The 25,375-nt window shown below is 42.0% G+C and overlaps 1 protein-coding gene across 1 annotated transcript in view; it reads left to right on the forward strand.

Annotated features, from left to right (window-relative positions):
- Positions 1 to 25,375, forward strand: part of Pkhd1 (PKHD1 ciliary IPT domain containing fibrocystin/polyductin) — a 462,210-nt gene that overhangs the window by 39,729 nt on the left and 397,106 nt on the right. Inside the window, exons 19-28 of the mRNA XM_059282214.1 lie at positions 883 to 1,025; positions 3,333 to 3,463; positions 4,120 to 4,295; positions 7,502 to 7,640; positions 9,118 to 9,245; positions 11,381 to 11,565; positions 12,498 to 12,620; positions 13,965 to 14,070; positions 14,490 to 14,765; positions 21,593 to 21,723. Coding sequence (XP_059138197.1) covers positions 883 to 1,025; positions 3,333 to 3,463; positions 4,120 to 4,295; positions 7,502 to 7,640; positions 9,118 to 9,245; positions 11,381 to 11,565; positions 12,498 to 12,620; positions 13,965 to 14,070; positions 14,490 to 14,765; positions 21,593 to 21,723 — 1,538 coding nt within the window. The remainder of the gene's footprint in view (positions 1 to 882; positions 1,026 to 3,332; positions 3,464 to 4,119; positions 4,296 to 7,501; positions 7,641 to 9,117; positions 9,246 to 11,380; positions 11,566 to 12,497; positions 12,621 to 13,964; positions 14,071 to 14,489; positions 14,766 to 21,592; positions 21,724 to 25,375) is intronic.

The following is a 25,375-nucleotide window of genomic DNA, read 5'->3' on the forward strand; positions in this document are numbered from 1 at the left end:
ATGAACTCTTCCATTGACCCATACTAATATCCCTTTAATTAAAAAAAAAGTTTTGAGACAAGTTCTCACTAAGTTGTGGAGATCAGCCTTGAACTTGTGATCTTCTTATGCCAGCTTTCCAAGTAGCTGGGACTGCAAGCGTGTACCACTGCTTTTAGCTCATACAAGAGAATTAGTAGATAAGAATGCAGGCAAGAAATTCTTTCCTTTCTTTTTTTAAATTTATTTTTTGTTTTTACATCCCAACCACACTCATTTCTCACTATTTCTCTTCAGATACAGGTGGGCCTCCAGGAATATCAGCCAGCCAAGACATATCAAATTGAAGAAATTCTTAAAATGTGCTAATGGGCTTTATTGCCTCCCCAATCAATGGACAATACATTCTGAAAACTATTCCTAAAGTGAACTGAAGTTGTACTGAGGGGCTAGAGAAAAGGTTAAGAGTATTTATTACTCATGCACAGAACTCAGGCTCAGTTCCCAGCACCCATTCCAGTTTCAAGTAATCTGATAGTCCCCTTTGATGGACATCCATAGGCTCCTACATGCATATGGCACACTCCATACACTCAGGCACACATAAACATAAAACAAGTGAATAAATAAATAAATATTTTTTTATTAACATTCCCTCTCTCTTGCTTTTATATAGTTTTTCCTATCTTGGTACACAGAGAAAATTGTATTATTATTCCATGTTCTATGGTATCCAGAAAGGATTTCTTATAGCTAGAACCTTCCAATTGGAGGGTACTAGGCCTCTGGACTCTTCCTATCTCTCTCTAGGCTGAGGGGCCAATGTTACTGTTTATTTTCTATACACCTATTGTCTTGTCTCATGGCTGTGCCTATATCCCTATTTATTTGAATTATATACAGGCCTAGAAGGTTCCAGCTCTGATGGGGTCCTCACCACTTCAACTGAACCCTTCTGTGGCAGATTCAGCCTTGGTCAACTTCAACACCTTATCCTAAAACCCTCAGCTGCCAAACATGGCTACCAGCTGGATCAGTACCCATATGTGAGTATCCATTCTCACGCTTCTGGGCTTGGCAGGTTGGGAGGAGTTGACATTATTCCCTGGGTTTGAAGCTAAAATGGCAGAAGCAAAGGGAATGACTGATGTAATTTGCCCAGTGCATTTTGAGCTCAAGTTTGAAGTTTCTTAGCTGCTTCTCCAGGCCCCCCTGCTTGTGCATTGCTGCCTGAGAATGTTACTGTTAGCCAGAAGACCTGCAGACATTTTTAATTGTTTAGATATTTCCTTTGCTCTCTACACTTGAGAAATAGTGCAAATCTTGCAGACAGAGTCCGGTTTTGAACACTGATTCTATATCCTGCGTATTCTTAATATTTTACTTATGTACGTATGACATGTCTTAATTTACTCATCTCTAAAATGGTTAATGTGGTGCAGCTCTCAGGAATGCGGTGAAGATTAATATAGTAAGATGTTTTGCATCAGTGAGGACCCAGTTGAGGGTAGTTATTATTATTATTATTGTAATTAAAGCAAGTAATTAGTGGATCAGCTGACACACCTACCCCCTTTGCTATTTATTTAATTTTTAAAGAATTTCATACATGAGTACTGCATTTACATAAATTTACATAACTTTCACCTTCTCTCTTCCCCTTCCAACTCTTGTGTTCCCCTATTCCCTCTTAAACTCATATTCTGCTCTTTTAATTATTACACCCCCCCACACACATATCCTTCAGAGTCTGTTTAGTATTGCCCATGCATATATGTGTTTTGGGGGGCTAGTCCCTGAAGAAGAGGTTGATTTTCCCTTTCTCGGCAGCCCTTAATTACTTGTAGTTCCTCATCTAAAGGTGAGGTTTCAAGGTTTCCCTTGTCCACATTGGAATGGGATCTAGGCTGGTCATTGCACAGGTCTTTTTCAGGTGACCGTATTGCTGGGCTTCCATGGGTACAACTTCACTGTCGTATATAAAAGACACCATCTTGTAGCAGATGTTCTGGTCCTCTGATTCTTACCATCTTTCTGCTCCTTCTTCTAAAACGTTTCTTGAACCTTATGTATAGGGGTTGTGTTGTAGACCTATCAGCCCAGGCTGGGCACTCCATGGTCAGTTGTTTTCTGCGTTTTGACTAGTTGTGGATTTCTGTGGTGGTCTCCGTCTGCAGCAGGAAGACCCTTCTTTGATGAGGGGTGAGAGCTGCATTTAACTGTGATATAAAAACAATTATTCAGAATGTAGTTGGGAATTTCACTACTTTTAGGAAAGCTGACCCAATTCTTAAAAACTTAAATATCTTTATAGTGACTTTATTTTATTAGACTTTTCCTGTATGTGTTTCTATATGTGTCCACGTAATCGTGGAAACCAGAAGAAGGCTTCAGCTTCCCTGGAATTGGATTCACAGATGGTTGAGAGCCACCATGTGGGTGATGGGAATCAGACCCAGGCCCTCTGGAAGAGCTGCTGGTGCTCTTAACCGCTAAGCCATGTCTCTAGCTTGTCTCGAACACTTCTTATATTCTTGATTTGGTAGCTTTTATATCTTCCTAAAGAGGTGTCGTTCACTGGTTCTGGAAACCAAAGTGAATGTTTATGGGATGACAGAGTTTGTGATAATTTGCATTCTTCCCAGGTGAGCTGTAATGGGAGTTGGGATAACTGTCTCAGGTCAGGGTCCCATTCCATCTTCAACCTCTTCTCTATTGCAGGCTCATCCTGAAGAATACATTTGCCCTTTAGGGGAGAGTTGTAAATGCAGGGAATTATTTTTACTAGTCATAAAGGGAGAATCGTTATTGGCATTTAGTAAGCAAATTCCAGGGATGCTGTTAAATGTCCCATACTGTATAAGACAGCTTTCTCAATGGTTACCCTGCTCCCTCAAAGGCAAGAACATGGAACTTTACAGTCCTTTCTCTGAAGCATCTTTGTGCCAAATGACTGTGTTGTATTGAGTTTAGAACTCAAGCACACTGGGAGTTAGAGTAGAGGAAAGCCAGGGCAGGATAAGTGACTCTCTGAGGTCCCACAGCTGCCTCGGTTAAAGCAGGTGTGTTACAACTGACATACTTTAAAATCCTCATTGCTGAGCATAGCACTGAACTTTGAAAAGGTTCACCATCGAATACTGTTTTTCTTTTGGCCTCAGAGAAAGTAGTTACTGAGTTATGTTCTGGCTTGGTTGAAGAGGTAAAGAATAATGCTTTGGACTTCCTGATCAGCTGGACCTAGACTCTTGAATAGCATGCAGCAAGACCTGGAGAGGCAACCTCCTGTCACATAGTGTCTGAGTTGCAGCTTCTGGCAGTGTTGAACTGAAGGGCATATTTGATATCCACAGCTGTGCACTGCATACAGAGGCCACATAAACGGGACTGCCCTGAAGATGACTGTTTCTTTCATATTTGGCTTCCAAAATATCACGAAGAATACCACTTGCGACTGGAGTCTCACGGAACCTCACCCTGAGAGGTAGCTACAATGGGGAGGTGTGGGTGGATTGTTCCTGCTGGGGGAGCGTGGATTGGATGTCTTAGAGACTGTGGCCCCCTTGAGATACTGAGTATTCCATTTGGGCCTCAGATACTATCTTGGGGCTTTGAATTTATTTGATCGGACAAAGCAGTTTGACTTAAGAGAAACAGTTATGTAAGGAATCTGATAGGACCTTAGCATCACATTAGAGACAGAAATTATAAGACATTCTTCAACATGATAGATGAGGAGAATTGAGGCCCTGAGAATCTGCACTTCACTGAAATGCATTCAGCAAGTGGTTCTGTAATAAAATTAAGGCACCCTGGTCCATTGATTCCGTTCTCTGTCTAGACATTTCTCATTGCTCTTGAAGTTGTTTTAAACTTCAAAACGAGTCAATAATACAGGAATACCCAGGATGATCCGTACATGGTTAGAACCTGACATGTAATCTATCTATATTTAAGATGTACAACTACATTGTTTATCGAAAGTGCTGCTGATGGATGCCTGGTGTTGTGAATGAGTGACCGACTTGAAACGACTCACCAGTGTTGTAGATGGAAGTGGGCTGAGCCCAGGGTGTAGGGGGGCTGTCTGGAGGAGGATGGAGACCTTACCCAGAGTCCCCTCCCTCTCTGCTTTGGCAGCTGGCAGTTCGCTTGCGTTAACCTCTGGGACACATGTGTGCATCACTCTGAGGATCTCCAGTCTTCTCTGACAAACACTGCGTTGCTGGTTCATCGGATTGACATCCTTCCTGTGGCCCCGGAGGCGGGCCTGCTCTATCTGGATGAAATTATCCTTGCAGACACAAACGTAACAGGTGATCGCCACATCTGTTGTTCTCTTGGGCCTGCCTGTTAAACAAACACCTATCTCAAACACCCACATTAGGCATTGCTCTTCTCTTCCAAAGGAGAGAATGGGGGATTCTTCAACTTGCCTGCCATGGTTTGAAGGCAGATGGGATTGAACATGTGTGCTTTTACTTCTATGTCTCTCCAGCTAGCTGCTCGCTTCTCTCTCTCTCTCTCTCTCTCTCTCTCTCTCTCTCTCTCTCTCTCCTCTGTTTATCTCATCAATTTATCTTACTTTTTGTGCTTGTACTACTATGCCCCCACAGTACAACTTTCTGGCTCGGAAGATTTGTTCTTCTCATCTGTAAAATGGGTGTATAAAGAGCGGACATCAAGATTAACCAATGATTAATACAAAATTACCCTTTGTGTCTCCTGACCCAGGAAGTACTTAAAACCATAGAAATTGTGATTGTCACTGCTATACCAGCAGGGCCTCTCCCTCTTCTCCAGCTTCAGTGTCACTGTACACTGTCACACACAGTGCTAGAAGCAACGCACAGTATCTGCTCTTATATACAGACTACAGATTTGATTTATGAGTCTCCAGATAGACAGCAGGTACTTCGGGGACCCACCTATCCTTTTGGTCCTCCCAGACTCCTACCACACAGTCAGAGTTTAGTTCTGGTTCACTTTCCCACAAAGTTTCCTTTGACCGACCTCTCTTGGGGACAGTGCCCTCACCTGGCTGTGCTGGCCTCTGCCCTCAGGACACAGTGCTTGTCCTGATGAGTCCCACTGAGGTTGGTCATGTATGAGCACTGATGGCCAAGGCTGATGGTTTAGGTTCTCTCAGGGCTCCAGCTTCCCAACTTTTGCTCCCTTTTCTATTCTGTCAAGGTTGTCTCTTGTGACGTTGGGCTCAGTGCTTCTGTCTCTCATAGCTTTTCACTCTCTGGAGGGGAAGATGTCACAGTCACTTATTGTTTTATTTACAAAACGCACCACTTTTGAGCCCTTCTAAAAATTGCAGACCTATGGGTAAGAGAGGTTGCACATGGCTCTGAGAGGACTATCAGCTTTGGAATCACATCATCTCATTGAATTTAAATTTTATTTTGTTTATTATTTAGGGGTGTGTGTGTGTGTGTGTGTGTGTGTGTGTGTGTGTGTGTGTATGTGCATGCCATAGTGTACAGTGGAGGCCAGAGGACACCTTTGTGGTTGGTTTTCTCTTTCCACCTTTAAATGGGTTCTGGGATCTGAACTAAGGTTGTCCATGTTTGCATGGCAAATGCCTTCACCTGCTGAGTCATCTTGGGAACCCCTCTCTTACAAATTTTTAAACATGTCATCTTCGATGCTTATCGAAATTCCATCTTTTATTTGTTCCGCTGGTTTAAGTGTTCTTTGAATGCTTGGGTCACACCAAGACACTGCTAATCATTCAGCCCTTGCTCTGGCACACTTGGAAAGCGATGCTGTTCAGACACGTGTTGAGATGATCAACTGCATTTGCTGGTGTCTAAGACAACTGGCTGGGGGACTTCTGTAGTCTCAAGTACTGCCCAGATTTTCAGAGGGCCAAGGCAGCCAGTGTTTCACACACTTAAACACGTTGTTTGGGAAACTCTCAACTTGATAACAGGTGCCATTTCGTTTCTTCCTCACCCTGGAGCCAAGCACCCGACGCCCTCTCTCGCCACCCTCACCTTTTTACCACCAAAGCTCTGTAGATCCAGAAGCATCTGAGGGAGAAGTAAGGAGGCCAGGGAGGAGGAGGGGCGGGGACAAGAATGAAGACTGGGATTGGTGAAGCTGTTTGCTTCCTTTGCCCGTTTGCTCGGCCGGCACTAACTCCCCCGCCCTGAGTTTTAGTTAACGGCAATATGCACTCTGTTACTGAGCTCAGTTATCAGGATTAACAATGTTTGTCTGGTCAATATAATATGTACTTATATTATTCTGCTTAATAGCCTGTGAAGTTCTTTGTGTCTACTGTAGTAGCTTCTATTATTTATTATTATCATTATTATTGTTACCATCACCACCACCACCACCACCATCATCATCATCATCATCATCATCATCATTTCATGTCGTTCTCAGGGCACCTGAGATGGTCCTGCCACCTCTAATCTATGTATGAGGAAATCAGGCTAAGAGGGATTATTCTCAAAGCCCTTTTCTCTGCCAGCGCACACAGCTGGAACGTGGGGATAGAATGGATCCCAAAGTTTCCCAACACTGCTTCCTCTGCAGAGCTCATAATCATATTGAACACCTGCTCTGTGCCAGTGTTGCAGTAGGAACTGGGCATGCAGGACCAGGCATGGTGGCATATGCCTTTAAACTCAGCCCTGGAGAGGGTGAGACAGGCAGACCTGTACGAGTTCAAGGCTAATGTGGTCTGCATACTGAGTTCCAGTATATCCAGGGCTACACAGTGAGACCCTGTCTAAAACAAACAATAAAAGAAGTGGTCATGAAACAGCAAGACAAGGATATCATTGCCCTTGAATTCTCTGTAATCTGAACTGGAAGTACTGTTGAGGAAAAGCTGTTTTGCCCAGTGCCAAGCAGGAAGACAGCGGATATTGAAATGTTTTGTGGTCATCGAAGTCAGCCATTTTACTGAACTACCTGCTATAAAGATTTCCACCAGTCCCACATGCTGTGACTCTCACTTTGAAAATGAGAAAGCTGAGTATCACAGAGCTTATGTTGATTAGCAGAGTCCAAGGGAAGTGGGAAAACCGGGATTTGGATTCGCATGTTTCTGCACACACATCACTTCACACCATGATAAACACTTAGGTAGCTCTAGTTATGAGAGCCCAGTACATCCCTTAGATACATGGCATTCCCAGGGACGATCATCTGTGTGCCATGAAGGTTTCCCGAGGTTATGGGAGGGAAGGGGTAACTGTCACCCACACAATCGGATGTAGGGGTGTTCCAAGAGGTGGTTGGCTGGTGGGGGCTTATTGACATTTGCTGTGGAGCTGATCTTCATGTCTGTACACCACTGCATTTCCCTCTTGGTAATAAGTTGAACGTAGTCCTCCCACACCTTCTCCCCTAGTTTCTCTGAGGTAGTACATGGATAGGGATTGAGGCTTTGTGTGTGCATGGAGAACTATGTGACTCACCATCCTCAGCCAGAACTTTCCACTTTACAAGCCTCTATCTTGAGTTATTTGGTACTAATTGGATCACTGGTCTCTAGTTTCTCAAGCTGATTCTGGAACAGCCCGCCCAGGTGGGAATCTGGTGGAGTCAGTCTCTGTGGTGGGATTCCCTCCAGTCTACCGCATAGCCTTCTGGTTGGCGGGGTGTGGCTCAGAGCTCCCACTCATCACTGCATGGTAAGAAGTGGTTGTCCTGCATGGGTCTCCTCAGTATCCACAGCTGGCTGTGGTGCACAGGGGTGCAGCTTTTTACTGCGGTGGGAAAACTCCCCTTCATACTGTTTAGAGCCACAGTCTTATCTCAAGGATGATGCATCAGACTGGGATGGAGATCTGGTGTAAAGACAAATTGTGGGGACCTGGTAGGTTAGGGGGTCTGAAAAATTTGCATTTTCAATGACCTAGTGGTGCTGATTCAGCCAGCCCGGAGCTACATTTAGGAGCTTATTTCCATTGAATTTGTTTTTAGAGAGTTTGTTATGTTTCTCAGAGTAAGCACTGTTTTCCATTTACTCCCCTAATTGCAGTCCCAGTACATTGATCTTGTTGGAATTCTTTCAGTCTAAGGAACAAAAATAGGCATTTCTGAGAACTCACCAGCAGGTGGCACTAGAGCACCACAAGCGTGGCTTCTTAGTCTTGACTTATTTCTAGCCGTCCTTTACAAAGCAGATACTTTGAAGTCTTGGAACCACATGTATGTTATTCTTTTAAATTTCACTTAAACTCAGCAGGATCAACAATGCCCTGCCTTGTATGTGTACTGTACCTATACGTGTGTGTGTATGTATATATGATTATCACATATATATCATATATACATACACACACATGCAAAATAGTGCCCTATTGGCTGGCTCTTAACTATTAACTATGAAATGATAAAAGCTAGTTTGAGTTACTGTGTACAGGTTACACTCAGAGTGTTCCTGATGACCTTCCTCTCTGAGTTTACCTCAAGTTCCTGCGCTCCTCTGGAAGACTGTGGCCGTGATGGGAAAGAGGACGGTCTGTCTAGAGCATGCTTCTCAAAGAACACCAATCCCATTCATGACCTAAATACCTCCTCAAAGGTTTAACATCCTAAAGCCATGGCCCCGGGGGGTCTAGAATTTCAATGTGTGAATTTTGTGTTTGTGAGGGGACACAACTAGTCAGCTCAGGGCAGCGACTGGACAGTTTTGCACCCCAATTCATGCTGCAGTTATTTGGGTCATTTGTTTATCAAAAGCAGGGCTGCACTGGCATTGTGTTGGTAAACAGATGTTAGTGAGGTGGAGTAGATGCTTCATCAGGGGGTGCTGGGGCAACACTGATGGACCAGGGCACATTGACTCTGAGTATGTAAATGAAGCTCTAGCAAGCCATGTCCTTTATGAACCAGAAATGGGGGTGGCAGGTGTGTGGAAGAATTGCCTGTTGCTCTGGATCCCTGTGTTCATAGGATCAATGCTGGTAGCACGTTCTTAAAGAGCCTCCTATGTGTAGCACACTGCTCCTGCTGTAGTGGGAGAGGAACATTCAATATTTGGGAGTTCGAAACCAAAGCATAGAATCATGGGAGTGAAGCAGTCTTTGTAAAGAGCTGGGTTTGGTCTGCCCCGCACATCCTAATGGCTGTGGTGGCTAATACTTCGTTTTTGATATGCTGCAGCTACGTGCCCGCTGAGGGGACAGGTGAAGGATCAGAACTGATTGAAGTGACCGCACAGCGACTCCAGAGGACAAGCCCGCCTTTGGGAGGACACTTCTTCCTCCAACTCTCCGACACAGTGATACTCGGTAAAGGGGCAATCAGGGGACAAAGCTTCTCATGTCCATACTGGGGTACATAAGGTGAAAAACAGCTTGTGAGCTCCATGGTTAGGGTGATGGGTTCAAAATAGCTATTTTGACATGAAAGACCTGGGAAGGGATGGACTGTACAATCCCAACCTTTTAATTTTGTAGATGAGGAAAGTGAGTGAATTGGCTGTTGTAATGAATTATCACAAACTTGGAGACCTAGGGCTACAGAAGTTTATTCTTAGTTTTGGAGTTCAAAGCCCCCCATGAAGGTGTGGGTAGGGTCCCAACTGTCCCTGCTCTAGGGGATGATGTCTTGGCTGCCCGGTGGGTGTTGCCATTCCTCAGTTGAACCTGCATTGCTTTAACCTGTGGTCATGGCCTGCTTCCCGTGTCTCAACACTTCCTCTGCCTTGGTCTTGACGGATAGATAAGATTTGGTTGCACACTTCGTGATAAACTCCTCCTCTCAAATCCTTAACTTGACTATCTCTTCTGCCACATGAGATAATGTTTATTCTTTGGCCTTGCAAAGGATTAGGACACTGTCATATCTCCTTTTTGCTGTGAAGGTTGGAATTCAGTCAGTCACACTGAAGCTTCCCTGAAGTTCTTACAAATAATTTATGATGGGCTCTAGATGTGAACCTGGGTATTTTAGGTTCGAATTCATCTTCTCTCTGGAATTTCCTAGGCCAACGCCCATTGTACTCAGGTCCCTCAGAGTTAAATGTAGTGGCTATCATGCTATTGAGAATTTTAACAGTTACCCAAGTTTGAGATTATGGACACAATTTGGCACAATGTTTCAAGAGCTTCAATAATATGCACTTTGACAAAGAACAGAATATGAGAAGAGATAATGATATTGCTCAAGAATATTATTGATAAACACTAGCAGAAATGTGGGACTTCATAAGGGAACTCAGAGGCATTCAGGAAAGCTGTATGGGTAGGTGGAACATGTTCCCCGAAACTTTTTCTCCTGAGAAAGGATCTTCCTTGGTGGGAGGCACACAGGGGTGCTTTGACTATAATGGGACAACATAGGAAAAGCTTAAGGCACATGGGCCAGTGTCCCCAATGCCTCTGTCTCTGTGATATGAACCACCAGGCCATACTTCTTACAAATGAGAGATTCTCTGCAGAGATGCTTTTCTGCTCTCAGACTACAACATGGATGCCTGTCACGTTGCTCCCGCAGAGCCACTGAGGAAAGTCAGACTTAGCCTAACTCTGTGGAATGAGTACAGACCCCAAATGCTTTTTAATGATGGAACTGTTGTTGGTCTTGTGGAAACACCGTGGTACTTTATTAACCCTTCAGGGCAGTGTGGCACTCAAGAGAAAGGCTCTTGAGCAGGTGAAAAGCACCCTGAATTTTAATCTAAACCTGCCTCACTGGTTTGGCAAGCTTTGGAATATCGTTAGGGTTCATTTTCTTCATCCCTCAGGTGGGCATGGGGGTGCCTCAATGGCCCACCTCACAGTGCTGTTAGAACTAGCTAATGAAATGGAAACTTTTGGTAAAGTATGAAGCACAGAGATTTGTTATTTCTCTGTGGGGATGCGGAACGGGAAAGCAGGTGGTTGGGCTTAAGAGGAGATTCTAATAGAGAAAGCAAAGCGAAGTGCCAACATTCCTCAGCTGTATTGGCCACATTTTATGGCTGTCAGCTGCTGTGTGCCTCCCCTACTCCCTGTGAAAAGTAGCCAAGTTTTCTCTGTTCGCAGGACCAGCTAAAATTTTCCAAGGAAAAGCCAACATTTAATTAGACGTTCAGCCCTTTCAAAGATGTCTGGAGCCTGTGTGTTGAGTGGATAGTTGAGGCAGCTTTGTCTGACATAGCATGTTCCCTGTGTGTCAGGTGATGTAACACTGAAGGAAGTGTCTCAGTGTAAGAAGTGGTCATCTACTTCTGGGGACAAACATGATGTTATGTGGGGTAAAGGTTCTCTTGTGGTTATATTTTGATTCTGAAAGTCTCCTGCAAGTTTAGTGTGACCCTGGTATTTATTTTCTTTTATCTTTGATGCTGACACCCACAATGTGTATTCATTAGTATCCTGTTTTCTTTTTCTTTTTCTTTTTTTTTGTATCCTGTTTTCTGCATCAAACTCTTGCTTCACAGATGTTCCGGTGCACATGTCTTCCAGACATCTTCATAAGCTATTGCAGGACAATGCTGATGAGTCCACATCTGGATACCTCAATGTCAGTGACTTCACTGTGACAAAGGAGCTACACTCCTGCTATGAACATGTGTGGACTCTTTCTTGGACTACTCAGACTGGGGATTTGCCCAATTTTATCAGAGTAGGTATAACCAACCTTTTGTGTGTGTGTGTGTGTGTGTGTGTGTGGGATAGATTTGGTTTCCTGGAGAAATTTTGTAAGAAAAAGACAGAATTATATGAATGAAAATGGATATAGATTATTACTGTTATTTGTTGGTGTGTTCTAGCAAAGAGGTTCCATAACCTTCTTCAGAAGGTTTCAACATGAATTTTACATCTCAGGTCTCATCTCATGACACCCAGTGCCTTTTTTCCTAACTCAATGCGGGGAGAGGAGCTGTTGGTCAGTGTCCGCCACATAGCTTTCCACATCTGTTATCGGATAATTTAAACAGATGTGATCGACTTGGATCATCATGAGGCAGATGGCGTGGCAGAGGGGAATTTAGAAAAGGGTTTGCTGTCTTTGGATAATGACAAAAGCAGATGCTCTTGCATATTTAACGTCTTAAAAAATAATCGAATGATCATCTAGCATTTGCTTATTATAAAATAAAGCCCAAGATGAAATTTTATCCAAGCTTTATGGCGCTATGAGATAAGTGGTTTCTCAAGTAAAATCCTGGAGTGAGATGGAAGAAGAATGATAATGCTTGCTCTGAATTCAAAGCAAGTTTTTCTTATGTTTTATTTTTAATATTTTAGATTACAAACTAATAAAACAGAGAGGCACATAGAAGCAAAGTATCTCAAGACTTACCATGATTATTATTTGTGTGTGTGTGCCTCTTTGACAAACTCCTCTCACAAACTTCCCTCTGTTTTACTGCACCTTTTATTAGCCACTTTTTATTTTTTTATTTTTAACCATTAGGTTTCTAGACTAAAATTCTTCATCAATTCAAGCTATGAGATTATTTCAAACAGAATATGGAATAAAAACTCATTTGTTTCCCTCAAGATGAGATTTCTTTTCCATGACAGAATTGATCAGAAATGTAACTATCTCAGGTCTCAGATCAAAATCTTACTGGGGTGAATCCTGCAGTAATTGCTCGTGTGGTATATGACGGTGGAGTTTTCCTTGGACCCATCTTTGGAGACATGTTGGCTACTGCCAACCAGCAAACTCAGGTGAGAGTGCTGGGCCACCAGCACCAAACATATTTCAAGTTCTTCACTTGTTTACACTGAGGGCCAATTGGTTCAACTTCTGTAGCTCATTTCTTCATTTGGTTTGCTTCCACAGCATTTCCAAAGTACTGTGAAAACGTAATTGCTTTCTAAGCACCAAGTTCTTTATAAATATTGATGCTATTATTATGGTACAAAAGTTAGAAGACCCATATAGCAAAATACATATAACCAATTACTAAGTATCCAACCTGAGAATGGTTAAATATGATTAATATTTTTCTAAGTTTACTTATTTACTATAATTATTGTTATTGGTGTGTGTATACATATGTGTGATGTGTGTGTGGGTGGGGTGGGAGAGTATGTGACTTGGTGTACATGTGGAGGCCAGAGGACAACTAGCTATATGGAGTTAGTTCTTTCATTTTATGTGGGTTCCAGGGACTGAACTCAGGTCATCATGATTGGGTGGCAAGTGCCTTTACCCACTGAACCATCTTGCTGGTCCTGATTATCATTAATTTTGTCTTTTGAAAATAAATCATTATGAATACAGTTGAAGGGCTCTTTGTCACCCATGCCATCCGAACACGCCTTCCTCTTACAGAACTATTATATAATGTGAGTGTGCATTTAACCCATTTAAAGAATCCTACAGAATCAATCGAGTCGTACCTTTTACCTTCCCTATTTCTAAAGAGTGTTTGAATTATCATTCAAAGTGAGTTAGCGTTCATTTGGTTTTACTGAAAAGGAGAGATACAGAGTCTGAACTTATCCTCTAGGACAAAACCACCTTCAACCCAAATGTGTAACTACACTTTGCTCTGCCATGAAGGCAAGAGGACCATGCCTAATAGTTTGTACTAGTGGGGAAAAAAAGATAGTTTTCATGAAGTGTGGGCCCAGTTATAAAAAGTCCTTGTATATTCCAAGTTTATGAAATTTATTTCCAGATGACAGAGAGGACATGTTTAAAAAAGACAATTTATCATATTCAGTCATGTACAATATAGGTGTCCGGAAGACTCACAGAGCCCAGTTCAAGGTTAGATGGGAATCACAGAAAGGACTCCATTTCAGAAAGCCATATATTAACTGTATTTATTTGCACAAATGGATCTCAGCATTTCCACAACTTGGAGAAAATTTAATATGTTTTGAACCATTCATTTTTTTTTTGTCTAAGAACTTTCACAGAGAAAATAGAAAAAAAGAAAATGAGAATATATGAATCATAAAGACATTTTAATTTAGGAAATGCGCACAAATGCTTTATAACTGCCCTTGTGTTCGTGAAGTCCATACATTCCTCTTAATTCTCTCACTTCCCTCCCCCAGGTGGCTGTACAAGTGAATGACGTACCAGCCTCCTGTTCGGGCTCCTGTTCTTTCCAATACCTGCAAGAGTCAACTCCCAGTGTGGATTATGTGTGGTATTCCCCTGGTATGCTCTAGATGTGACTCGTAGACTCAGTGATTTTATTAGAGGCTGTGGTAGGAGCATCAGCATCCTCTGTAGATATGGATGCAATGGAAGGCACATTTTTGGTTCATTACGGGGTATATTCTTATTTAAATATGTGCGTGGGGTTATTATCAGTCCTTTGACTCAAACTTCCTTTACATTATCATTGACTGATTTATTTTTATTAAGTTATGGCATTTCATTGCTAGTTTGAGGAAGCTGAAGGTGGGGACTTTGTACCAGGATGATAAACACAGTTGTCTGAGTCATCAGTAGACTCCTTCAGTTTTGGGAGAGGAAGCTGAAAGAGAACAAGCCTTTGATGTTGGAGTGAGAGCTCTGAAACGGAGTGTCAGCACTGATTTGAGCTTTGAATTTCCTCCCACCTACCCTTTTAGGTTGTGACGTCAACCTACTGGTTTATTTTACTGGAACTGGTTTCCTTGGAGATTCCCAGTCCTTACAGGTTACAGTGAACAAAACAAGTTGTGAAGTTATTTTCTCAAATGAAACAAACGTGGTCTGTGAGATGGACCTGTTACCAGTGGGAGTGCATCGGATTTTGATGCTGGTGAGACCTTCAGGCCTTGCTGTTAATGCCAGTGGAGAAGGCCTCTTCCTGCATGTGGAACCCAGGCTCGATGCTGTGGAGCCTGCTACGGCTGCAGAGATAGGTAATGTGTGTGTGTGTGTGTGTGTGTGTGTGTGTGTGTGTGTGTGTGTGTGTTCGGGGGGGCCTCCACTGTGCACCTGCTTTCTGAAGCTAGAGTTCTTGGTCATGCAGCAATCTAGGCCCGTGGCCTCACATGTCTTATGATTTACATCTTTTTGTTTCCTAGACATTTCTTCAAATTAAGAGCACTTTTAAGCTCTGAGATGGACTTGCTTGGCACATTAAGACTAGAATTAGCTGGTGATGAGACATGTAATCAGACCCTGGAGTCAACTTGGATGGTCATTCACCTGAAAAACTCCAAGGTGCTAAATGAAACAGTGCTAGTTCTAGGGGAAAGACAACTTGCCTGAGACCTCACAGGGGAGGGGGTGGAGCTAAAATACAAAACAGAGTGCTCTGTGCTGGCTGCCTTACCTTTAGAATGGCCTGATTACACCTCATTTGTAGCTTACCTAGCTTTCTTCGAGAGCAAATGAGTCAACACATGGCAACACTCCTTTAAAAGTAACAGTATTCGGCAGGTATGCCCACCCACTAGAAACTTTTCACAGAGTTTTTATTTCCCTAGTGTTCCTGGAAACTTGGCCAGTATGCAAAGCCAACTACTGTTTGCATAGTTCGAGTCCGAGAATAGTAGGTCTTGTCAATATCAGAAGGATGGATTGGATCTTAGGTCCATGGGAAAGCAGAGAGATCTTTCCCAATCTTGTTACTTTCTGAAGAAGTCTACTAGTTGAGAAAAACTCCAGCTGGACTGTGACAGTTTCAGAAATACCCAGGCTCATGTTGGCTAATGTATCAACTTTGTAGAATACAATACCCAGTTCCTTTTCTTAATGGTTTGCACTTTGGTCATTGTTGATTCTGGTGGCCTGAAGCCTGTAGCCCAGAAAACAGTTTAAAGTGGTATGCTCTAGACAGGGTCATCGTTCAAAGGACAAGTTTAATTCTGATTCTGTTTTGCCTTGGGTGAATGAATTAGCAGGCCCACCCCTTTTCATATCCACACAGAATAGCAAATTCTTTTTAGTGTTGTCAGGAGGGAGCAAGGAAACATGTTTTGCTCAGAGTGAAAGACCATATTCTTCATTATGCCACGAATTATTGGCTTAAGGTTTGGGCTTATTGCAGCCTTCTGACTAGATTTATTGGAGGTTTGATCTTACAGAGTTACTTTCTCAGCTCAGGCCCACTGCTAGATGGTAGACATCTTTCAGGCAGACAGGTGACTGCTGTGGGATGTTCTGTATGGCAAATGTGTTGCTGATTGGTCAATAAATAAAACACTGATTGGCCATTGGCTAGGCAGGAAGGATAGGCGGGACAAGGAGGAGAATAAAGCTGGGAAGTGGAAGGCTGAGTCAGAGAGACACTGCCAGCCGCCATGATGAGAAACAGCATGTGAAGATGCCGGTAAGCCACGAGCCATGTGGCAAGGTATAGATTTATAGAAATGGATTAATTTAAGCTGTAAGAACAGTTAGCAAGAAGCCTGCCATGGCCATACAGTTTGTAAGCAATATAAGTCTCTGTGTTTACTTGGTTGGGTCTGAGTGGCTGTGGGACTGGCAGGTGAGAGAGATTTGTCCTGACTGTGGGCCAGGCAGGAAAACTCTAGCTACAGGTGACTCAGTCGGCTACATGCTCTACATAGAGTGATTTGCACAGGTAGGTGACTCACTGCTCAGTTTGCCTGGGATTGACAGTGCTCTCAGAATACAAGACTTATGGTGTTAAAACTGGAATTAAGAACTCTCAGTGTAAAAAATCAGTCCCAGGAGAATTGGAATGTTATGAACACCCCGGTCAGGAAATGCATCATCAATAAACAGTGAAGAGACTCGAAGGACTTGGAGAACCATCCATCCTCCTCCCACATTTCAGCAAAAGGTGTAAACACTGAGAAGGGATAATTTCAGATGCGTATGAAGTAACTTATTAAGACTGGGGGGTGGGATCTGGGAGATGCTCTTTTCTTTGTTATTGCATTTAGACTTTCCCAGTGAACCCATCTCCTTCCCCGTCACCAGTACAGTGTCCATCAATGTTCATTGTACCCTGTATACAGCACCATGTTGGATGCTGATGACCTTAGTCCTTCACGTGTGGCCCTGGGCAAGTAGTATCTATATCACTTGGGAGCTTGTTAGAAGTGCAGTCTTCTGGACCTTCTGAGTCAATCTGTATTTTAACAGACTCCTCAAACTCCCTATTTATAGTATAATGTGTGAGACCCTGCTTTGGGAATTTAAAGAGAACCAGGCAAGGCCTGTCAAAAAGAAATTTAAATAAGAGCAGAGTACAGAGTGAAAAAATATAAAAATGAGATTTGTAATACTCAAAGTCACCACTTATCCCTTTCCTCAAGCGTCTTCAAAAGAAATTTCTGAGAACAATCTTGGCTTTTCGTACAGACTGTTAATTCACTTTTGGACTAAGACAGCGTTGCCTTCTTAGGCAGTGTGCTTGTGAAGCACACATTTTCAAATGGGAATGGTAAAATCTTACCACCGCTATAATTTCTCACAACTACCACTGACAAAATCATGATAAAGAGAATTTATTTAGCTCTCATAACGCATTAGGAGCTCAATGCTGTGGTATGGCAAATAAAAATAAAGTTATACTCTTGGGTAGGTAGTGGTAAGGATGTAGAGCAAAAATAATTTGGGGAGGGCATGAAGAGGAGAGGAGGACATTGTTGGGCTAGGGTGCTCATTAGCCTTCATTGGAGGAATGATGTGAAGGCACTGGAGAATAGAGGCCAGGATGGAATGAAGGAGCAAGCCTGAGGGAGATCTTATGGAAGAGAACATGAGGCAGAAGAATATCATGGCATCTTGACTTAGAATCAGCTTGGCTTGTTCTGCAACACCCAGGACATTGCTGTGGCTGGAGGGAATCTCTGTACTTTTGATTTGCATCTAACTCATAGTCAAAGACATTGAATATATTTTCCACATGCTTATCGACTATTTCTATTTCTTTATTTGAAAATTGTCTGTTAGTTCATATACCCATTTAGTGTTTGCTTTATTTGTTCTTTCTGTGGTCATGTTTTTGAGTTCTTTATATATTCTGGGTATTATTCCCTTGTCCACTTTGTAGCCTGTCGTTTTATTGTTTTCCCTTTTGCTGTAGAGTTTTTAGAATTTGATGCAACCCTTTCTCTATTTTCGCTGTGGTTTCCTGAGCTTTTGGAATTCTGTTTAGAAAGCTGTGGCTGTGCTTATAGCTGTTTTTGTCATTTTCTTTCATTTTTGAGATTATAATGTAATCACATCTTTCCTCCCTCTAAACCCTCTGACATACCCTTCCTTGCCTCTTCCAAATTCATGGGCTCTTTTTTCATTAATTGTTAAATGCTTATATTTTGAAGTGTTTTCTTCAGTAGTCTCATAGTGTTAGGTTGTACATTAATGTCTTTATTTATTTTAAATTGGTTTTGTACCAGGTGAGATATAGGGATAGACATCATTAATGCTGAAGGTAGAGTAAATTAAAAAGAGGGGTGGGTGATGGTAAGTGTATAGGACAAATATAAAGATAGGAGGGGCATGAAGAGGAATGGAGAGGTTTCAGTCTTATATATTTGAATAAGTATTTTTCCTAACACCACTTGTTAAGATTTCCCCCAATGTATGTTATTAGCATCTTTGTCAAGAATCAGATGACTGTAGCTGTGTGGGTTTACTTTTGCATTTTCTATTCTCAACTGGTCTACTTGTCTGGTTTTCTGTCAGTACCATGATGTTGTTACTATGGCAACTTCAATCTTGTATTTGTACACACAGTTACAATTTTATATATGTGGGAAACATTAGTAGCATAATTAATTAGAAGTGGAATTTCTGGGCCATGGATTAAATACACTTAAGATTTAGGACTGGAGAGATTTCTCAGTGGTTAAAGTGCTTGCTACGTAGACTTTGGCTCCCAGGAAGCCCATATAAATATTAGATGAGCATGTGTTCTGTCTATAATTGCAACTAGAAGTCAGAGACTGGATTCCTAGAGCAAGCTGGCTAATAAATCTATCTATATCAATGAGCTCTGAGTTTGACTAGGAGACCTTGCTTCACTGAATAAGGTGAAAGAGTTATGGAGTATGACTCCTGACATCAATATCTGGACTCCACATGCCTGTGAACATATAAGTATATGTATCCACATGCATGAACATTTGTATCCATACATGTAAAAACCTTATATAGACACACACACACCACACACACATACATGAGAAATTGGAATAAAAATATAATGCTGATAAGTAAGTATAAGATATATTCTCTTTAAAGTTTGTATAATTTTTTTACATGTAGGTATGAATATCTATTGCCTACATCTTACTAATACATTTTTGCAACTTTTTGGTGTTTAACATCTTAGAGATAAAAAATATTTCAGTGTAGTTTTAAGTCATACTTCTTTTAAGAGATATTGAATTTCCATGGCTTAGGAGGTATTATAGATTCCTTTCTGGGAAGTTTGTTCATCTCAATCTTTCTTTAAAAATTTGATTATTGTTCTTTCTTATTGATTTTAAGAACTTAAAAAATTTAATGTTTTTATCTATTTTTTATGATTCATAAATGCTTTTATGTTTATGTTTTATTTTTGGCCTTTTAGCTTTAGAGATTGTAAAACACTCAGAGTAGGCTTCTCTGAAATAAAATTCTGTGCTTCCTTCTATTCTTTTCCCACTTAATCTCTTTATGTCCAGATGCTTTATTTGAAATTGGCTCTGGGTGAAGGATGGGAGTCAAAAATTCAGGTTTTATCTTTTTTCACGCTATTCACTTATTCACTCAATAATCTATCTGTGTGTTAGCATGAAGCCACGTACTTACCTGTCCTGTGGACTCGCTTGTGTGAGCAGTCTTCCAGGCTGCCCCCTCTGCCTGCCCTGTCTGAGCATGTGACGTTGTCACGTTTTTATTCCATTTGATTCTAAAAAGTTTTTGTGGTGTCTCAGAACACCTCTTTACTCTTACTTCTGAATTATTATTTTATGGTTGTTGGTTATGCCGGCGGCGCTGCCCCTCGTGGCTGGTCACCGCCTGTGGCGGCCATGCCGGCGGAGGAGCGTGCTGATTAAAAGAATCATAGCCATGGTTCCCTTTTTAGAGCTTTATTGGGGGGGGGGAGAGACAGAGAAAGACAGAGAGAGAGAGAGAGAGAGAGAGAGAGAGAGAGAGAGAGAGAGACATGGGGGAGGGAGAGGGAGAGAGGGGGACCGACGGGGGGAAGGAGTGGAAAGGAGAGGGAACAGAGAGAGAGAGAGAGCCCACAGAGGGCTCAACCGCTTTTTTAGGCTGGGAAGCCAGCGAAGGCTGATGACGTAATTAAAGGACGTAAATAAGGACCAAATCCTAACAATGGTTACTTTTGTTCACTTTTCACTGAACTTTACAATCATCTTGTCTAATTGATGAAAAAAAGTCCACCATGTTTTATTGGAATCCTATCTATGTGTTTATGTTTAATTCAGAGAAATTATGATACTTATTCTTTTTACCTGTTTATGCTAATTTCTTCAGTTTTAATCTAATCCATTTGTTAAGGTCTTTGGCAGTATTTTAAAATTTCTCTCCATGTTTTCTTGTCAACTTTATTTATAGACGTTGTATCCTTACTGTGTTGCTATCACGTATCCGTCTTTCCTCCCGTTTTTTCTCTCTACCTTAGAAGTCGTAGGTAGTCTTGCTCCAACTCTTCGGGGCAAGCTACACACTGAACTACAGGTATTATTTCTCGAACTTGCATCAGTCTCATAGGTTTTGGTAACATGGTGTAAGTTCCCTTTCTCTGTCTAGCCTGCCTCCTGCTTTTGCAGCCTCACTTAATCTCAAGAGACACGAGTGAGTCTCTATGTGGTGTCCTTTACTGCTCTCTTATTACAGAGAGCAGTATTATTATTTTTCTCATCAATAATGACTGCATTTCTGGCTGTATATGGTAGCGTCTGTCTATAGTCCCAGCTATACGAGAGACTGAGGCAAGGGTTCTATTTGAGCCCATAAATTCAAGACCAGCAGAAGCAACATAGGAAGGCTTTATGTCGAAGCAAAGGACATGAAACAAGCCTCCCCCACCAAATGAGGAAAAAGCAGATAAGTGAGCTTTTGTTTACCACCAGCGAGACTAAGAAAGTGTACTGTGGCGTCAGAAGGACTGGCTTCACCTCTCTACCTGCCTATAGTGAGGACATGGTGGCTCCCTGGGGTCACTGTTAGCATCCTGCAGAGAATTCCTGATGGTAGAGACAGACAACATTAGTCATTGTGTACTGTTATGGTGACTAGAATTTGGCTTGTGTGGTGTCAGATCTCCAAGTTGGAAAAATTGTCCTGGAAGGAAATAGAAAATGAGGACAGGTGAGCTTGGGGCCCGATGCTAAAAATGAGGCGCCTCAGGTAGCAGCAAGGCCGGAGGCCCTGGCTCCGGCCCGTTGCTCTTAATACCACCATGCTCTCACTCATTGCTTCTTGGGAAAGAAAACCTTTTATGGAACGGGGAAGAATGATCTTTAGAATCTAGGTCAGACAATGTTTTCAGATACCACTTGCTTCTTTGACTCCTGGCTGGATCCTTATATTTTATTCATAAAGGTCTCCAGATGCTGCTCTGCTCTTTCTGGCTGCTGCTCACCGTTTCTTCCTCTATGTGTGGTGGTTTCTACATTTCAATTCAGTTCTTTTCTGCAGTTTGAGCATTGCCTTGCTCTTTGGCTAACGAGTTTCCTATTTCCATTTCACTTTAGTTTTCCTGTAATTAACTTTGAAATGGCTATGTACATGTGAAGTGTTTCTTTTATTTCAGGAGGACTGTTGGTTACCCTCCGAGGCTCCAGTTTGGAAGGTGTCAGCCTGGTGTTGTTTGGAAGGCAGTCCTGTGCCATTGATGTCATCAACAGCAATTCACAACAAATTCAATGCAAAGTCCCACCCAGGGTAAGGAGCACTTTGCTGTCCCCTACGAATTTTAACACATCCCTCTGAGAACTAACGTAACTAATCTGAACTTCTCCTCATAACAATGTGCTTATTTTTTCTATTGTTTGTTTTGCTATGGAAAAAAAAAACAAACCCCTGAGCCTGTATTGTAATTAATTTAGGTTAATTCCTTAAAAAATAAGGCAACTCTGTGCTTTTAATGAATATTCATACTACAGAATAAGCAAAAATAGCAAGGCATATACTATGTTGTTTTTCCTCCTTATTGAGCAAACAGGTTACATACATCAGCGACTTTGTTTTCTGGTGGACTTGTGGAACATAGAAAATCTTTGAATGCTTGGTTCTGACAGAACACCTTCCCAGTTACTGCCTACTGTTTTCTTCTGCAAAAGCAGATCCCCCAGGCTGCAGAAATAGCCCAGTTGTTAAAGTACTTGGTTTGCTAGAAGTAGGACTTAAGTCTGATCCCCGCCATTTATATTAGAAGACCAGAGTGCTGACATGTGCCTGGAATCCCAGAGCTGGGGAGCCAGAGACAGGCAGAACCTTGGGGCTATCTGACCAGCCAGAATCCTAACAGGAAGTCCTGGGTCCCAGTGAGAGACCCTGTCTCAAAAAAGAAGGTGGATAGCTCATGAAGAATGACACCTACAGCTGATCTTTGGACATATAAATGTTTGCATATGTAACTCCACACACATGCGCACCTACACATATATGAATATATACATCCCCTCTGTATACAAGCCCCTGCTTACACACAAACATTTATACACAAAACAAACAAACAACAAAAATGAGGTCCCCAAGCTTCCCCGCCCTTCTTATTAGTACTGTCTAGTGTCCACTGAAGGACTAGAGTCTGGCTCTTCCCTTCTCTGGCGTGATTGGCAAGGGTCACATCCACTGCCACAGTTAGAGCCATTATAATTGAATTGGTGTCTTCATTATACTTAGCATCTTTTTGCCCCAGAGGATGACTACTCACTGAACAAATGTGTCCTGCAAGAGGGTTACAGAATACCAGTCCATCACAGGCCCTACAGCTCTACGTCATCCAGTTCCTCAAATACTATGAAAAGCTAGCTTTTATGTGAAAATGACATGCAATTCTAGTATAAAGCTGTACTGTAACTATCTGATTGGTCCTTCTTATTAGACATTTAGATAATTTTTATATCTGCCTTGTTATAAGCAAAGGTTTTAGACCATCCTAGTAATTATATATTTGAACAATATTTCCCTGGACCCTTTAATCTAAATTTCAAAGCTTTAGATATAAATTCTTACTATCTACAGTTCATTTCCAGTTTCACTCAACATCACTGTGCATTTGATTTCTGGCCCTTTGGTCCACCATGGGTGTTATTAGTTTGGTATAGTCCTTGTTTAATGAGTAAAGTTTGAATGCTTTGGCTTTCTTTTACTACAGGGCATAAGCATTAGAAAGCAAACTTTAAATCTTGAACAAAGTTCATACATGGAAAGGGACTATGGAAAATAGAAGAACAATTATGTTCTCTTTTCTGCTTTTCCTCCTTCTATCTCCTTGTTGGAAACACTTTTAATTCTTTGAATTCAAATAATGGTAATATTTTTTAGTTCAAGCAATAAAATGTGTTTACATTATTATAGTTTTTAAATGATGCTGTAGAAACAAGCGATATAATTTTTTTTTTTTTTTTTTTTTTTAGAGTTCTTTGATACCCGTTCCCACCCCCAGCCAATTTTCTCTTTTTCCTTCAGGCCTTTCTTATAATAGAAGCTCACCATGTTTTTTGTTTGTTTGTTTGTTTTGTTTTGTTTTTTTACTGTGTGCATTCAATATATTTATTAAATAAATGAAAGCATCAATGGACATTGGGAGGCCACTGGTAGTCTCTGATTTGAGAAGGCATGTGATTTGGAAGCATCGAGTGTTAGGAAGTGTAGAACACATTATTAGCAGGATCCAAACAAACATCTCTTTTCCCTTAACTTTACCAGGTGCTGGGCAGGGTGGTGCCTTACCCAGATCCAAGTCATTTGTATTTGTGTTTATATTTTGAGTGACTGTGAAACTTAAAGAGGCAAGAGAAAGCCACCAGGCATTCCCCTCCCATCCCCTCTTGAATGAGGAGCTTGATTGTCTTAAAATCACCAGTCAGGAAATGGAGTACCAGAGGAGTGTTGAGTTTTCTTGAAGCTATATAGTTTGAATTAAAAAAAAAAAAACAACAAAAAACCGAGAATACATCCAGGCTCCCCAAATGTCCGTCTGAGGGCTGTACTTGTTATGCTTTTGTGTGATTCTTTAGGAAGATTCTTTTCACAGGATTATTATTTTTTTATTCTTCTCTCATACATTACATCACAACAGCAGTTTCCCCTCCCTCCCCCTTCCTCCCCAACCTCCCCTCTCCCCAAGATCTAATCCACCTCCATCTCCTTTCAACAAAGGAACATGCCTCCCAGGGATATCAACTGAACATGGCATAACAAGTTATAGTAAGATTAGGCATATACCTTCATGTCAAGCCTGGATGAAGGAACTCAGTAGGAAGAAAAGGGTCCTAAGAGCAGCCAAAGGAGTCAGAGACAACCCCCACTCCAACTGTTAGGAGTCCCACAAGAACACCAAGCTACAAATGCATAACATACATGCAGAGGCCCATACCAGGTCCATGATTGTCACTTCAGTCTCTGTGAGCCATGAGCCCTGCTTACTTGTTTCTGTGGGCCATATTCTCCTGGTGTCCTTGACCCCTCTGTCCCCTACAATCCTTCCTTTTCCTTTTCTATGGGGTTCCCCTGGCTCTACCTAGTGTTTGACTGAGAGTCGCTACATCTTTTCCCATCAGTTGCTGGATAGTGCATCTCTGATGACAATTGGGCTAGGCGCTAATCTAAGAGTAAAGCAGAATATCATTAGTAATCACTCCATTGAATTTTCCCCCAGTCCTGTTTGGTTCTATTCTGGGTCACTGGACTGTGCATCCTCTGGTTTCTGGTCATCTATGTAGTGTCAGGCATGGATTCCCTCTGGTGTGGGCCTCAGGTTGGACCAGTCATTGGTTGGCCCTCCGTAAGTTCTCTGCCACCATTGCCCCAGAATATCTTGGAGGCAGGACAGATTGTAGGTTGAAGGTTTTGTGGCTGGGTTGCTGCTTCAGTCTCACTGCTGGAAGCCTTGCCTGGTTATAGAAGAAGGCTGGTTCAGGTTCCATATTTCTCATGACTAGGAGTCCTCACTAGGGTCACTCCCATAGATTCCAGGGAGTTTCCACTGCACTAGGTTTCCACATCGCCCCCCCCCCCAAATACCCCTCAGGTCCAGTCGTCTCTCCCAATACTCTCTTCCTCCATTTACTCCCCACCTGATCCCTCTTCCCTCCTGCATACAAAATCTATTCTGTTTTCCCTTCCCAGAGCAATCCATGTGTCCCCTGCTGAGACCTCTTTGTTACTTGGCTTCTTTCGGTTTGTTGATTGTAGCATCATTATCCTTTACTTAACAGCTAATGTCCACTTATAAGTGAGTACATACCATGTTTGTCTTTCTGGGTCTGTGCTAGTTCACTCGGGATGATTTTTTTTTTCTAGTTCTATCCATTTGCCTGCAAATTTCATGATGTCATTGTTTTTAACAGCTTAGTAATACTCCATT

The sequence above is a fragment of the Peromyscus eremicus genome, chromosome 16_21, assembly GCF_949786415.1.
Source record: "Peromyscus eremicus chromosome 16_21, PerEre_H2_v1, whole genome shotgun sequence".
NCBI lineage: Eukaryota > Metazoa > Chordata > Mammalia > Rodentia > Cricetidae > Peromyscus > Peromyscus eremicus.